This window comes from Capra hircus, chromosome 28, assembly GCF_001704415.2.
Source record: "Capra hircus breed San Clemente chromosome 28, ASM170441v1, whole genome shotgun sequence".
Classification (NCBI taxonomy): domain Eukaryota; kingdom Metazoa; phylum Chordata; class Mammalia; order Artiodactyla; family Bovidae; genus Capra; species Capra hircus.
This window is the reverse complement of record NC_030835.1, coordinates 13,586-30,643: the sequence shown is the minus strand read 5'-3', so window position 1 is coordinate 30,643 and position 17,058 is coordinate 13,586. Positions and strand designations below refer to the sequence as shown.

Genomic DNA, 17,058 nt, shown 5'->3' with positions numbered 1-17,058 from the left:
AACACTGAAAGCAGCCACTAAGTGGTATCAAAAACCTCAGTCCTTAGAAATACAGGATAACTGTATTTCTTGATGGTGTATGTACAGTCCCAGAGCATTGCACCAAAAAAATATGCGAAGTTCCACCCAGCTCTGCTTCAAATCTTGGACATTTTCAAGGCTGTGCCTGATAAACCCTTAATATCCATAATATTTCAATTCTGTTTATGTAAGCTTATGTCCTATATTTACCTGCAGACCAACTTCAAGTTCACCTTATAAACAGTACAAACTCCTAGATACAGAGATTAGATTAGTGGTTACCAGAGGGGAAGGGGGCCAACTGTATGGTGATGACTGGTAACTAAATTTGTGATGGTGCTCACTTTGTAGTTATACAGATGTTGAAGTATAATGCTATACTCCTTAAGTGTGTATACCTTTTAAAAAAATAGGCCTACCATCCGATCCAGCAATTCTGTTTCTGGGGTTTGTTTTGTTGTACTGCAACAAAATCAGTAATACGATTCTAATCTTTTAAATATCCCATTCAGAAACTTTAGGCGAACGTTAAGGAAAAACTTTCGATTGCCTTTTCCACCCACCTAATCTCATGGGGTCGCAAAGAGTCGGACACGACTGAGCGACTGAACTGAACTGAACTGAATCCCTGGGTAGGGACGTGGGTCCAGAGATTTGGTCAGTACATTCGTACTGAGCTTCTAGGTGCAAGGCGGCGGTCGACAAACTTCTGTCTGCCCAGGATCTGGCAATTCCGACTGCACTGCATGGTAACGGGCTCGGGTAATAACAGGAGCTTTTACACCTAGCGCGAAACCACTTGCTCACAACTTCAGGCCTTTTGGTCACTATGCACAATTTCACAGAAGTGCCTTCTCACAGAAGGCTGCCCCTGCCACACCTGAGGCCCAAAGACTCACTGCGAAGGCAGCGAGGTCCCGCCGGGAGCTGATCCGGGGTGTGCGCGGCCCAGGACCCAGCAAGAGCAGCCCGAGGAGGCCCCGGAGGGAAAGGACGGCAGGCCACCCGCCTCGGCTCCGAGAGCGCAGCCCCGGCTCCGAGAGCGCAGCCCCGGCTCCGAGAGCGCAGCCCCGGCTCCGAGAGCGCAGCCCCGGCTCCGAGAGCGCAGCCCCGGCTCCGAGAGCGCAGCCCCGGCTCCGAGAGCGCAGCCCCGGCTCCGAGAGCGCAGCCCCGGCTCCGAGAGCGCAGCCCCGGCTCCGAGAGCGCAGCCCCGGCGCGCACCTTCGCGAACTCGTCCTTGTCGAAGCACAGCGTGTCCGGCCCCTTGGGCAGGTTCATCCTACTTTTCTCCATCCCGCCGGACGCCGCCTCTCAGCGCCAACCCCGGGCGAGGGGAAGAAGGAAGGCCCTGTGCGCACCGACCCGGCAGCTGCAGCCGCAGCCGCAGCCACAGCCAGTCGCCGCGGCACGGAGAGCGCCACTTCCGCCAACATGGCAGCGGCCGCGCCGGGGCCAATCAGCGAGGGCTCCGCGGGCCGGCCTCCGCCCGCCGCCGCCAAGAGGGGCGAGGGCATCGCCGCTGCCGCCGCGCTGCAGGTCACGCTGCCTCCGTTCGGCGGAGGGCGGCACTGCAGCTCAGGCAAGCTGGGTTGGGCAGTCTGGCTCCCAGTGAGGTAGGTCTGAGGCTGAAGGGCACTGGCTGGAGGAGTCTGGGGCTTCCTCTCCAGCCACCGTTTCCACTGGGAAAAATGTACCTGCAGCATTCTTCCAGGATCTTCTCCCTGATCTTGCGCCAGGTCTGGCTCAGATCCAGCTGGGAGGTCGGAGTACCCTTGGGTCTTCACTCTTCTTAAGGGAGCACCTTTGAATAACTTTGGTCTTCACTCTTCTTAAAGAGCATCTCATCACCTACCTAGTCAGAACATAGCACACTAATACATGCGCATACATATTTATTTTTAATCTAAGCCAGTGTCTACTTAAAACCATTCACAACCTTAAAGTTGAGAGTTATGTTCTATTCGGTGAGAATTTTTAGGGCTTCAAGTCCGGGAGATACCAGCTCAAGTGACCCTGAGAGAACTATTCTGAGGAGGCAGGGAGGTGGGGGACAGGTTACACAGAAGTTTTGCAACCAAGTGTAGGTAGTCTGAACGTCAAAAATGTTTTGTAACTTAAAGAAAACCAGATATCGCAAGTTGAGAAAGTTAGCGCTTTTCTACGTAAAGGAGGATGCAAAAGACTAGGCTTACTGAGGTTATTCCTTTGATACGCCCTCAACTACCTGGGGCCAGCAGTCTGTTTGCACGTCTGCGATCCCTCAGGACTCACCATAGGGAAAGGCTGCAGTTTGATGGCTGCTAGACGGCAGGCACTATTTCCATCCTGACTACCCTCAGGGCTCACTAGCTTACCTTCCATGGTGGCTGCAATTGCTGATGACTGCGATATCCTTTGTTTATTGATATGGCAGAAACTATTCCATATCTCCTTCCTCAGTGATCAAATTAAAAAAAAAAAGAAAGCCTTCCTTAGTGATCAATGCAAAGAAATAGAGGAAAACAATACAATGGGAAAGACTAGAGATCTCTTCGAGAAAATTAGGGATACCCAGGGAACATTTCATGCAACAATGGGCACAACAAAGTACAGAGGTAGTATGGACCTAACAGATGCAGAAGAGACTAAGGAGAGGTGGCAAGAATGCACAGAGCTGTACACAAAAGATCTTCACAACTCAGATAATCACGATGGTGTGATCACTCACCTAGAGCCAGACATCCTGGAATGTGAAGTCAAGTGGGCCTTAGGAAGCACCACTACAAACAAAGCTACTGGAGGTGATGGAATTCTAGTTGAGCTATTTCAAATCCTCAAAAATGATGCTATGAAAGTGCTGCACTCAACATGTCAGCAAAATTGGAAAACTCAGCAGTGGCCACAGGACTGGAAAAGGTCAGTTTTCATTTCAATTCTTAAGAAAGGCAATGGCAAAGAATGCTCAAACTACTGCACAATTGCACTCATCTCACACACTAGTAAAGTAATGCTCAAAATTCTCCAAGCCAGGCTTCAACAGTACATGAACCATGAACTGTCAGATGTTCAAGCTGGTTTTACAAAAGGCAGAGGAACCAGAGATCAAACTGTCAACATCCACTGGCTCATCAAAAAAGGAAGAGAGTTCCAGAAAAACATCTATTTCTGCTTTATTGACTATGCCAAAGCCTTTGACTGTGTGGATCACAATCAACTGTGGAAAATTCTGAAAGAGATGGGAATACCAGGCCACCTGACCTGCCTCTTGAGAAATCTGTATGCAGATCAGGAAGCAACAGTTAGAACTGAACATGGAACAACAGACTGGTTCCAAACTGGGAAAGGAGTACGTCAAGGCTGTATATTGTCACCCTGCTTATTTAACTTCTATGCAGAGTACATCATGAGAAACGCTGGGCTGGATGGAGCACAAGCTGGAATCAAGATTGCCGAGAGAAATATGAACAACCTCAGATACGCAGGTGACACCACTCTTATGACAGAAAGTGAAGAACTAAAGAGCCTCTTGATGAAAGTGAAAGAGGAGAGTGAAAAAGTCGGCTTAAAATTCAACAATCAGAAAACTAACATCATGGCATCTGGTCCCATGACTTCATGGCAAATAGATGGGGAAGCAATGGAAACAGTGACAGACTTTATTGGCGGGGGGGGGGGGGGGCTCCAAAATCACTACATATGGTGATTGCAGCCATGAAATTAAAAGACACTTGGTGCTTGGAAGAAAAGTTATGAGCAACATAGACAGCATATTAAAAGGCAGAGACATTACTTTGCCAACAAAGGTCCACCTAGTCAAAGCTATGGTTTTTCCAGTAGTTAGGTATGGATGTGAGAATTAGACTACGAAGAAAGTCGAGCGCCAAAGAATTGATGCTTTGTGAACTGTGTGGTGGAGAAGACTCTTGAGAGTCCCTCTGACGGCACGATCAAACCAGTCCATCCTAAAGGAAATCAGTCCTGAATATTCATTGGAAGGACTGATGCTGAAACTGAAACTCCAATACTTTGGCCACCTGATGTGAAGAACTGACTCATTGGAAAAGACCCTAATGCTGGGAAAGATTGAAGACTGGAGGAGAAGGGGATGACAGAGGATGAGATGGTTGGGTGGCATCACCCACTCAATGGACATGAGTTTGAATAAACTCCAGGAGTTGGTGATGGACAAGGAGGCCTGGCGTGCTGCAGTCCATGGGGTTGCAAAGAGTCAGGCAGGACTGAGTGACTCAAATGAGCTGATTCCATTTTTCACTAGGAATAGCAAATTTTTGTGTTTGAGGCCAGTAACCATGTGATTGGGCTTCCCTGGTGGCTCAGCAATAAAGAATCCATCTGCTAATGAAGGAGAGGTAGGTTTGATCCTTGGGTTGGAAAGATTCCCCTGGAGAAGGAAATGGCAACTCACTCCAGTATTCTCACCTGGGAAATCCCATGAACAGAGGAGCCTGGTGGGCTTCAGTCCGTGGGGTCACAAAAGAGTTGGACCCGACTTAGAGACTAAACAACAGGAGCAAATCAATGCAATCATACACCCAACCCCATCTTCTCAGACTTTCTCCCTCCTCTTGCCCCCATACATCCCAATTTTATTTTGACATTTTTCTTTCCTTTTCTCTTCTTCACTTTCCCAAGGTCCCTGCCTCTGGCTCTGAATACCATGATCAAATGATGAGGACTCACTTTTCTTTTTTCCTCCTTGAGACTGATAACTCAAACTACAAACCTCACTTGACACTCTTCACCCCGCAACTCTTCTTCCTGCAGACTTTGCCTTTATACACCAGGTGTAGGCTGCTCCTCCCAAGGCTGTTTTCACCTTGGAGATAACATTAACCCCTAACAGTCCTTAAGAAAGAGTGGGACAGAGGAAGACAACACCTCAAAATGAGATTCTCGCATTCAAGTTAGTGCAAAAAGGAAACTTGTCACATTTTTAAAACACGGATGCAGGTCTGGGCCAGACCTGCCTTTGAGTGTCTGAGTGTCTCCTGCAGGTGCATGGGTTAGCAGTGGCCTGCCGCGGGGACCGGGGCTGTGGCTTCAGCAGACTGGGGAAGCACAATGTGTGAGCCCCACCGTAGAGCCACCGAGTAGACAACTCACAAACTGGACATCAATTATTCCAAAGAAAGTTCTAAGGCCCACAACAGATTTCCCAACATGAGGATCCAGCAAAGGGACTGAGAACCCTCAGGGAATTTGACCTTGAAGGCCAGTGGGGTTTGATTACAGAACTTCCATGGGACTGGTGGAAGAGACTCTTAGGGGGCACAGACGAAACCTTGAGCACACTAGTAATGAGGAGAAAGGAGCAGTGACCCTCACAAGGCTGAGGCAGACTCGCCTGTGAGTGTCCAGAGTCCCCAGGGGAGGCACGGGCTAACATGGCTATTGCGAGGTCAGGGACACTGAGTACAACAGTCCTGGCGTAAACCATTTTGAAGGAGGTTGCCATCACCCCTACCATAGTTCAGCCTCAAGCCAACGACAGGGAGGGAACACAGCCCCACCCGTCAACAGAAAATTAGATTAAAGATTTACTAAGCATGTCAAAGCAAGACCCAGATTCCCTCACAGCCAATCCCTCCAATCAGGAAGCTTCCACAAGTCTCTTATCCTCATCCACCAGAGGGCAGACAGAATGAAAACCAAAATTACAGAAAATTAACCAAACTAATCACTTGGATCACAACCTTGTCTAACTCAGTTAGACTATGAGCATGCCACGTAGGGCCACCCATGATGGATGGGTCATGGTGGAGAGTTCTGACAAAACGTGGTTCACTGGAGAAGGGAATGGCAAACCACTTCAGTATTCTTGCCTTAAGAATCCCATGAACAGTTAAAAAAAAAAAAAAAAAGGCAAAAAGATATGACACTGAAAGATGAACTCCCCAGGTCAGTAAGTGCCCAATATGCTACTGGAGAAGGGTGGAGAAATAGCTCCAGAAAGAATGAAGAGGCTGAGCCAAAGCGAAAACAATGCCCAATCGTGGATTTGACTGGTGATGGAAGTAAATTCTGATACTGAAAAGAATAATATTGCATAGAAAACTGGAATGTTAGGTCCATGAATCAAGGCAAATTGGAAGTGGTCAAGCGGGAGATGGCAAGAGTGAACATCAACATTTTAGAAATCAGTGAACTAAAATGGACTGGAATGGGCAAATTTAATTCAGAGGACCATTAATCTACTACTGTGGGCAAGAATCCCTTAGAAGAAATGGAGTAGCCCTCAGGGTCAACAAAAGAGTGCAAAGTGCAGTGCTTGGGTGCAATCTCAAAAGCAACAAAGAGATTTTTGTTCGTGTCCAAGGCTGACCAGTCAGATCACCACAATCCAAGACTATGTCTGACCGCTAACGCTGAAGAAGCAGAAGCTGAACGTTTCTATGAAGACCTACGAGACCTTCAGAACTAACAACAACAAAAATGGTGTCCTTTTCATCATAGGGGCCGGAATGCAAAAGTAAGAAGTAAGAGATGCTACAGTGACAGGCAAGTTAGGGCCTTGGAGTGTAAAATTAAGCAGGGCAAAGGCTAACAGAGTTTTTCCATGAGGATGCACTGGTCATAGTAAACATCTTCTTCCCACAACACAAGAAATGACGCTACACTTGAACATCACCAGATGGCCAATACTGAAATCAAATTGATTATAGTTTTTTGCAGCCGAAGATGAAGAAGCTCTATACAGTCAGCAAAAACAAGACCTGGAGCTGGTTATGACTCAGATCATGAACTCATTATTGCCAAATTCAGACTTAAATTGAAGAAAGTAGGGAAAACCACTAGACCGTTCAGGTATGACCTAAATCAAATCCCTTACGATTACACAGTAAAAAGTGAAAGTGAATGCTGCCCAGTCATGTCTGACTCTTTGCAGTCCTCTGGAATCCATGGAGTTCTCCAGGCCAGAATACTGAGGTGGGCAGCCTTTCCCCCTCCAAGGAGAATTGTACAGTGTAAGTGACAGATAGATTCAAGGAATTAAACCTGAAAAAGTTTGGACGGAGATTTCTAACATTGTACAGGAGACAGGGATCAAGACCATCCCCAAGAAGAAGAAATGCAAAAAGGCAAAATGGTTGTCTGAGGAGGCCTTACAAATAGCTGAGAAAAGAATAGAAGTGAAAGGCAAAGGAGAAAAGGAAAGATATACCCATCTGAATGCAGAGTTCCAAAGAGTAGCAAGGAGAGAGAAGAAAGCCTTCCTCAGTGATCGATGCAAAGAAACAGAGGAAAACCGTACAATGGGAAAGACTAGAGCTCTCCCCAAGAAGATTAGAGTTGCCAAGGGAACATTTCATGCAAAGATGGGCTCAATAAAGGACAGAAACAGTATAGACCTAACAGAAGCAGAAGGTATTAACAAGAGGTGGCGAAAATCCACAGAAGAACTGTACAAAAAGGATCTTCATGACCCAGATAAACATAATGGCGTGATCACTCGCCTAGAGCCAGACATCCTGGAGTGTGAATCAACTGGTTTTACGAAGTATCACTGCAAACAAAGCTACTGGAGGTGACGGAATTCCAGCTGAGCTATTTCAAATCCTCAAAGATGATGCTGTGAAAGTGCTGCACTCAATATGCCAGAAAATTTGGAAAACTCAGCAGTGGCCACATAGGACTGGGAAAGGTCACTTTTCATTGCAATTTCAAAGAAAGGCAATGCCAAAGAATGTTCAAACTACCACACAATTGCCCTCATCTCACACTAATAAAGTTGTGCTCAAAATTCTCCAAGCCAGGGGCACTGTATCAATCTAGAAGGGTGAGATGGGGTGGGAGATGGGAGGGAGGTTCAAAAGGGAGGGGTTATATGTGTACCTATGGTTGATTCATGTTGAAGTCTGACAGAAAACAACAAAATTCTGTAAAGCAATTATCCTTCAATAAAAAAATAAATTAATAAAAATGAAAAAATAAAACAATTTCGAAATGTTCTTATCCTCAGTGGGGTTGTTAATTTGGTGGAAAGTGATTTGGCATATACCCCAGGCTATCATTGTGGGATTCCCTTGTGGTTCAACTGGTAAAGAATCCTCCTGCAATGCAGGAGACCTGGGTTGGGAAGATCCCCTGGAGAAGAGAAAGGCTACCCATTCCAGGATTCTGGCCTGGAGAATTCCATGGACTGTATAGTCCATGGGGTCACAAAGAGTCGGACATGACTGAACCACTTTCATTCTTCACTTTTCAGGGTATCAGGATCAGAAGATTACACTGGAAAAGATGTGCTCATTCTAGGAGGCAGAGATGGGGGCTCATTATGTGAAATAGTCAAGCTGAACCAAACATGTTCACTATGATAGAGACGGATGTGAAATACAGCAAAAAACAAACAAAAAAAAAAGTGTGAGGATGGCTTAGACAATCTTTAAGGAGATTGCTGTCAGGTTCTAATAGAAGACTGTATTAGAATACTGAAGATGTATGCCAAAGAGGGTTTGATTGCGTGATCAGTGGTTCGACAACCATTGCCATCCCCAGTGTTTGAGCGTCTGCTTTGGACGTGCGGGCCAGCCGTGGTCTGCCACAGGTGCAGGGGCTCTGGGTGCAGCAGACTTGGGAGTGGCAGCAGCCCTCTTGAGGACGCTGTGATTAGCCCGCCGTTCAGCTGCCAGAACCTACACCGCACTAGGAAATGGACCCTTGGATGGCACAACAGAACCTTGTGCACCAGGACCCGTGAGAAAGGGGCAGTGACCCCACAAAAGACTGTCCCGGACATGTCTGTGGGTATCCAGGAGTCTCTGGTGGAGGTGTGGGTTGGTATTGGCCTGCTGCAGGGTTGGGGACATTGAGTGTAGCAGTATACGCATGGGATCTTTTGAGAGGTCACCATTATCATCATTACCTCCACCATAGTTTCAGTCAATTCAGTTCAGTCACTCAGTCATGTCCGACTCTGCCTCAGTCAGTCTATCCCATCAGGAAGTGTCCATAAGCCTCTTATCCTTGTCCATCAGAGGGGAGTCAGATTGAAAACCATAATCACAGAAAACTAACCAATCTAATCACATGGGCCACAGCCTTATCTAACTCAATGAACCTATGCGCCATGCTGTGTAGGGCCATCCAAGATGGACAGGTCATGGTGGAGAGTTCTGACAAACAGTGGTCCACTGGAGAAGGGAATGGTAAACCACTTCAGTGTTCTTGCCTTGAGAACCCCATGAACAGCATGAAAAGGCAATAAGATAGGACACTGAAAGATACATCCCTCAGGTTGGTAGGTGCCCAAAATGCTACTGGAGATCAGTGGAGACACAACTCCAGAAAGAATGAAGAGATGGAGCCAAAGCAAAACAACAACAACAACAACACCCAGCTGTGGATGTGACTGGTAATGGAAGCAAGGTCCGATGCTGTAAAGAGCAATATTGCATAGGAACCTGGAATGTTAGGTCCACGCATCAAGGCAACTTGGAAGTGGTGTAACAGGAGATGGCAAGAGTAAACATCGACATTCTAGGAATCAGCGAACTAGAATGGACTGGAATGGGTGAATTTAACTCAGATGACCATTATATCTACTACTGCGGGCAGGAATCCCTCAGAAGGAATGGGGTAGCCATCATGGTCAACAAGAGTGCTAAATGCAGTGCTTGGATGCAATCTCAAAAACGACAGCATGATCTCTGTTCGTTTCCACGGCAAACCATTCAATATCACAGTTATCCAAGTCTATGCCCTGACAAGTAATGCTGAAGAAGCTGAAGCTGAACAGTTTTATGAAGACCTACAAGACCTTTTAGAACTAACACCCCCAAAAGATGTCCTTTTCATTATAGAGGACTGGAATGCAAAAGTAAGAAGTCAAGATACACCTGGACTAACAGTCAAATTTGGCCTTGGAATGTGGAATGAAGCAGGGCAAAGGCTAATAGAGTTTTGCCAGGAGAACACACTGGTCAAAGCAAACACCCTCGTCCAAGAACACAAGAGAAGACTCTACATGTGGACATCACCAGATGGTCAACACCAAAATCAGATTGGCTATATTCTTTGCAGCCAAAGTTGGAGAAGCTCTATACAGTCAGCAAAATCAAGAACAAAAGCTGACTGTGGCTTAGATCATAAAATCTCTACTGCCAAATTCAGACTTAAATTGAAGAAAGTAGGGAAAACCACTAGACCATTCAGGTATGACCTAACTCAAATCACTTATGATTATACAGTGAAAGTTAGAAATAGATTTAAGGGACTAGACTTGATAGAGTAACTGATGAACTATGGATGGAGGTTCATGACACTGTATAGGAGACAGAAATCAAGACCATCCCAAAGAAAAAGAAATGCAAGAAAGCAAAATGGCTGTCTGAGGAGGCCTTACAAATAGCTGTGAAAAGAAGAGAAGCAAAAGGCAAAGGAGGAAAGGAAAGATATATCCATTTGAATGCAGAGTTCCAAAGAATAGCAAGGAGAGAAAAAAGGCTTCCTCACTGATCAATGAAAAGAAACAGGAAAACAACAGAATGGGAAAGACTAGAGATCTCTTCAAAAAAAACTAGAGATGCCAAGGGAACATTTCATGCAAAGATGGGCTTGATAAAGAAGAGAAATTGTATGGACCTAACAGAAGAAGATATTAAGAAGAGGTGGCAAAAATACACAGAAGAACTGTATAAAAAAGATCTTCATGCCCCACATAATCATGATGGTGTAAACACTCACCTTGAGCCAGACATCCTGGAATGTGAAGTCAAGTGGGTCTTAGGAAGCATCACTACAAACTAAGCTAGTGGAGGTGTTGGAATTTCAGCTGAGCTATTTCAAATCCTCAAAGATGATGCTCTGAAAGTGTTGCACTCAATATGCGAGAAAATTTGGAAATGTCAGCAGTGGCCACAGGACTGGAAAAGGTCAGTTTTCATTCCAATCCCTAAGAAAGACGAAGGCAAAGAATGCCCAAACTACCACACAATTACACTCGTCTCACATGCTAGTAAAGTAATGCTCAAAATTCTCCAAGCCAGGCTTCAGCAGTACATGAACCATGAACTTTCAGATGTTCAATCTGGCTTTAGAAAAGGCAGAGGAACCAGAGATTAAGTTGCCTTCATCTGCTGGATCATCAAAAAAGCAAGAGAGTTCCAGAAAAACATCTATTTCTGCTTTATTGACTATGCCAAAGCCTTTGACTGTGTGGATCACAAGAAACTGTGGAGAATTCTGAAAGAGATGGGAATACCAGACCACCTGACCTGCCTCTTGAGAAACCTATATGCAGGTCAGAAAGCAACAGTTAGAACTGGACATGGAACAACAGAGTGGTTCCAAATAGGAAAAGGAGTACGTCAAGGCTGTATATTGTCACCCTGCTTATTTAACTTATATGCAGAGTACATCATGAGAAACGCTGGACTGGAAGAAGCACAAGCTGGAATCAAGATTGCCAGGAGAAATATCAATAACCTCAGATATGCAGATGACACCACCCTTATGGCAGAAAGTGAAGAGGAACTAAAGAGCCTCTTGATGAAAGTGAAAAAGGAGAGTGAAAAAGTTGGCTTAAAGCTCAGCATTCAGAAAAGAAAGATCATGGCATCTGGTCCCATCACTTCATGGCAAATAGAAGGAGAAACAGTGGAAACAGTGACAGACTTTATTTTGGGGGGCTCCAAAATCACTGCTGATAGCGAATGCAGAACCATGAAATAAAAAGCTGCTTCCTCCTTGGAAGGAAAGTTATGACCAACCTACATAGTGTATTCAAAAGCAGAGACATTAGTCTGTCAACAGAAGTCCATCTAGTTAAGGCTATGGTTTTTCCAGTTGTCGTGTATGGATGTGAGAGTTGGACCATAAAGAAAGCTGAGAGCTAAAGAATTGATGCTTTTGAACTGTGGTGTTGGAAAACGCTCTTGAGAGTCCCTTGGACTGCAAAGAGATCAAAAGGTTTCCTAAAGGAAATCAGTCCTAAATATTCATTGGTAGGACTGATTTTGAAGCTGAAACTCCAATGCTTTGGCCACCTCATGTGAAGAGCTGACTCACTGGAAAAGACCTTAATGCTGGGAGGGATTGGGGCAGGAGGAGGAGGGGACAATAGAGGATGAGATGGCTGGATGGCATCACCAACTCGATGGTCATCAGTTTGAGTGAACTCCAGGAGTTAGTGATGGACAGGGAGGTCTGGCATGCTGTGATTCATGGGGTCGCAAAGAGTCGGACATGACACTGACTGAACTGAACTGATTGTGATCCACACTGTCATAGGCTTTGGCATAGTCAATAAAGCAGAAATAGATGTTTTTCTGGAACTCTCTTGCTTTTTTGATGAGTTAGCAGATGTTGGCAATTTGATCCCTGGTTCCTCTGCCTTTTCTAAAACCAGCTTGAACATCTGGAAGTTCATGGTTCATGTATTGTTGAAGTCTGGCTTGGAGAATTTTGAGCATTACTTTACTAGTGTGTGAGATGAGTGCAATTGTGTAGTAGTTTAGACATTCTTTTGCATTGCCTTTCTTTGGGATTGGAAAGGAAACTGACATTTTCCAGTCCTGTGGCCACTGCTGAGTTCTCCAAATTTGCTGGCATATTGAGTACAGCACTTTCACAGCATCATCTTTAGGATTTGAAAGAGCTCAACTGGAATTCCATCACCTCCTGTAGCTTTGTTTGTAGCGATACTTCCTAAGGCCCACTTGACTTCGCATTCCAGGATGTCCGGCTATAAGTGAGTGATCAAACCATCGTGATTATCTGGGTAATGAACATCCTTTTTGCGCAGATCTATGTATTCTTGCCACCTCTTCTTAATATCTTCTGCTTGTGTTAGGGGCATACCATTTCTGTCCTTTATTGAGCCGATCTTTGCATGAAATATTCCCTTGATATCCCTAGTTTTCATGAAGAGATCTGTAGTCTTTCCCATTTTGTTGTTTTCCTTTATTTCTTTGCATTGATCACTGAGGAAGGCTTTCTTATCTCTCCTTGCTATTCTTTTGAACTCTGCATTCAAATGCTTATAACTTTCCTTTCTCCTATGCTTTTAGCTTAGGGGCCATGGTGGGTGGGCCCTGGGCTTCAGAATCTGGGGAACACCTGCTACGTGAACGCGGCGCTGCAGTGTCTGAGCCACACGCCGCCCCTGGCCAGCTGGCTGGTGTCCCGGCAGCACGCCACCCTCTGTCCGGCCGGCAGCTCCTGCACGCTCTGTGCCATGCGAGCTCACGTGACCCGAGCCCTCCTTCACGCGGGAGAGGTGATCCGGCCCCGCAAGGACCTGCTGGCGGGCTTCCACAGACACCAGCAGGAAGATGCCCACGAGTTTCTGATGTTCACTCTGAATGGCATGCAGCAAGGGTGCCTGAGTGCATCCCAGCCGTCGGGCCACGCCTCCGAGGACACCAGCGTCGTCCGTCAGATCTTCGGCGGGACGTGGAGGTCTCAGATCCAGTGTCTCCACTGCCTCGGTGTCTCGGACACGTTCGACCCTCATCTGGACGTCAGCCTGGATATCACGGCGGCTCAGAGTGTGGAGCAAGCTCTGAGAGAGCTGGTCAAGCCCGAGAAGCTGGAGGCGGAAAATGCCTATGACTGTGGCGTTTGTCTCCGGAAGGTGCCTGCCACCAAGAGGTTGACTTTGCACAGCACGTCCCAGGTCCTGATGCTGGTGCTAAAGCGGTTCACACAGCTGAGCGGGGCCAAAAGGGCTCAGGAGGTGCGCTATCCCCAGCGCCTGGACGTGCAGCCCTACACGTCTGAGGGGAAGGCAGGGCCACTGGGCTACGTGCTCTATGCCGTGCTGGTGCACTCCGGGTGGAGCTGTGAGCGAGGACACTACTTTTGTTACGTCCGAGCGGGCAACGGCCAATGGTATAAGATGGACGATGCCAAGGTGACCGCCTGTGACGAGACTGCTGCCCTGAGCCAGAGCGCCTACGTCCTGTTCTACGGCCGGGAGGGTGCGTGGGAAGGGGGCGCTGGGGGAGGGGCAGCGGCCCCCCTCGGGGCTGACCCCACAGACCCCGGGCAGCCTGCAGGAGATGCCAGCGGCAGAGCTCCTGGGTCGCAGGAGTCCCCGGGGGACACAGAGGCCGAAGGGATGAGCTTAGAGCAGTGGAGACGCCTGCAAGAACACAACCGACCGAAGCCGGCCTTGGAGCTGCGCAAGGTCCAGGCTGCCCTGCCTGCCGGCGCAGTCGTGATTCACCGGTCCAGACCTGGAGGAGGGAGAAACCGCCCGCCGCCCGCACAGGAGCACCACCGGCTCGACCGGCCCAGCACGGACACCCCGCCTCCGGGGCCGACGGACGTCGACCGCGGCCCTTGTGCCAGCGGGAGGGCCAGAGCGACCAAGGGGAGGAACAAGAAGCCGCGGCCATCTCTGGGGCTGTGGCGGTAGGCCGGCTCTGATGCACATGCGTGCAGACGCCCGGGCACACTCTGCGTGGGGCACGCCCTGGGCGACGCAGCGAGAGTGCCGACGAGGAGCGAGTTCCTCTCTGGCGGTGAGGACGATGCGGCCTCCGGGGGGAAAAGGCGGTACCTGGAGCGTGCCCGGGGTCTCGGTGTTCCCCGGGAACGGGTTTGTGCCCGAGCGGCTCGGGGCGGAGCGAATGGGGTGCGTGAGCGGGTCTGAGCACGGTGCCAGGGCCTGCCACTTCTGCGAGGGTGGGAGAGTCCTCTCTGGATGGGACTTTGGGTGTGGCTTTGCCTTTCTTCCCCCGTCTCCAGTCCCTGGCCGCACCGCTGGCCTCTGGTGAGTGACGCGGCCTGGAGACGCCTCACAGAACGCTCACAGCCAGCCGAGCAAGGAGACGCTCTCCGGAGCCCTTCGGGGGGGAGGTGCAGGGAAGAGCGGATGCAGGTCCACACACAGTGTCCTTCCGGCCGGCCAGGCTCTCGAGAATGCCCCAAACGTCGAGCAGCGTCTGCGGAGAAGATGGGCAAGCAGTCTTTATGGGTGGCTGCCCTCGGGAGGCCTCGTGCTACTAGGCAGAGGGTCCGGCAGGAATGAGGCGGGGATCCGTGCGTCCCCGGCAGGACTCTCCTCGGCAAAGTTCCCTGGGGCTCCATTTCCGGTGCAAGGAGCGTGCTGGAGAAGCGCCAAGTGCCAAACAGGAGACGCGATCCACAATGCCGTGAGCACCACCACCGGCACCACCAGCACCGACATGAAGGCCACGGGGAGAAAGGCGAGCCAACCAGTGCCAAAGAAACCTCTCCACCAGCAGTGCACCAGGGCCTAGGTGGAGATCCGTCACGCAGCGTTCATTTCTGGAAGCAAAGGTCCTCCCTGCCCTGAGGAAAGACCCGAGCCTACCCTAGATTGGGATAGCAAGCCAACTGGACTTCCGACTCTGCCCGTCCTGCCTGGCAGTCAGTTGTCCCTTCCAGCTGGGCCCCGGACAAACGCCGCTGGACTCGAGGAGATGCGGCCGGCCTCCAAAGTGCCTGGGGCGGTGGGGAAACTCTCCTCCCCTAGCTGCTTTCTCCACTGCCTCATGATACCCGTGACCCGGTGGAGGGGGGCCTGAGGACCTTTATCGATCACCTCTTGCGTTTTATTTCTGTTTCTTGGCTGACGGCTGCGAACCCCAAACCCTCCAGCAAAGGGCAGACCGGGAATGTGCGGTTTAACACCTCAGACCTCGAGGGACAACTGGCTGCTGACTGCGCCAGTCGGCGTGGCAAGGAACAGAGAACGTTCCGATGGCTCGTTTCCCCCGCATGCTCACCTACAGCGCACCATGCCCTCCACAGGTGGAGAGGAAAAAGAATGATGAGCAGTATCTTCCCCCAAGAACAGGAACAAGCGTGCCCCGCGCGAGGACGTGGAGCCACCCACAGCCCTCCCTCATCATCACCACCCATCTTCCTCCGCCCCATCGTCTCCAATGGACTTACTGCTTGCCCCACCCACCCCCTCTGAAGAAGAGGGAGAAGGAGAAGGAGAAAAAGGAGAAGAATGGCGACTGGAGCGGCGTGGCAGAGGGAGTGGGAAGGTGGCCTTACGCTGGGGGAAATCCGTGCAAAAGCGAGAAAGATACTGGCTGATCTCGCTTCTCTGTGCCATGGGAAGGAGGCAAGAGGACAGCAAGGGTGTGAGCACCTGGACGATAAAGCACAAAGTGGTAGGGTCCTGGGATGGGATGGGGAAGCGGGAGGTGGGAGGGGTGCAAGAGGCTAAGGAAGAAAGCGGGGTCAGGGCCGTTCTTTCCTAGTAAGGATCCACGGAATCAACGCTTCAGCTATGTATGGGAAACACGTGGACCGTGAAACCCCCATCGTCCTGGAAGGCAAGCATAATGTCCAGGACGCGAGAGCAAACAAACACACCTGTCCCACACCGAGAAGGAAAGCAACAGTCATCCTCCTCCAGGAGGGAAACCTTTTTTATACCTTGAGTTATAGTGCGTTTTGAGCCTGGAATTGGAAAGACGACTGTATGTGTCAAGTAGTGTTTATAAAATTTGAAAGAGAATACAAGCAGCAAATAAATAACAACATGAACACACACAGACAAAAATAAGAAATAAATAAAAAACAAAAAAATAAAACCCTCAAAACCCAAAACAAACAAAGGAAGCAACGACAGCAACAACAACAATCAGAACAAATGGAAGAAGGAAAAGGAAGGAAAAAGGCCACGGAGACACAAAAGGAGCTGAAGCAATGAATCCAAAGTTGCAGCAAGCCTATGCCTTTCGGAATGAGCTTGCTTTGGGGCTTGACCAACGGCTCTGAAGGGAGAAAAGCATATGTGCCCCTCTCCCGGCAGCTTTTGGTGCCAGGACCCTGAACGCTAGAAGAGTGTCCCATGAGAAAGCATAGAAATCGGAGTGGACCTCACTGGAGAGCAAAGTTGAGGCAAGGGTTTCTTGGTGTCTGGCGAGGGGTTGTCCTCAGGCAGGGGTCTGGGGTGGGGAGACCCCTAAAGGGGAGAGGGTAGGTGGGCAGACATGTTTCCAGAAGTGTGTTAGGATGTGAATGGTGAGCCCTCGGAATTCCCCTGCATGCATGAATTCATTCATTTCATATCAGTTGTGTAGTAACTAGTGTTCCTCTCTTGGCAACTCT

The 17,058-nt window shown here is 48.9% G+C and overlaps 2 protein-coding genes across 4 annotated transcripts in view; one reads left to right on the top strand and one right to left on the bottom strand.

Moving 5' to 3' along the window:
- The window catches only part of COG2 (component of oligomeric golgi complex 2), a 43,662-nt gene extending 42,189 nt beyond the window's left edge, over positions 1–1,473 (bottom strand). For 2 of the 3 annotated variants that reach the window (XM_018042283.1, XM_018042284.1), the window contains exon 1: positions 1,243–1,473. In XM_018042283.1, the coding sequence (XP_017897772.1) occupies positions 1,243–1,314 (72 nt within the window). In that variant the 5' untranslated portion in view covers positions 1,315–1,473. The remainder of the gene's footprint in view (positions 1–1,242) is intronic. The other variant, XM_018042285.1, reaches the window with a different exon arrangement.
- LOC108634128 (ubiquitin carboxyl-terminal hydrolase 17-like protein 6) lies at positions 1,453–14,745 on the top strand. The gene is made up of 4 exons (XM_018042152.1): positions 1,453–1,629; positions 13,034–14,376; positions 14,407–14,599; positions 14,713–14,745. The coding sequence occupies exons 1-4, from the start codon at positions 1,453–1,455 to the stop codon at positions 14,743–14,745; spliced, it is 1,746 nt and encodes a 581-aa protein (XP_017897641.1).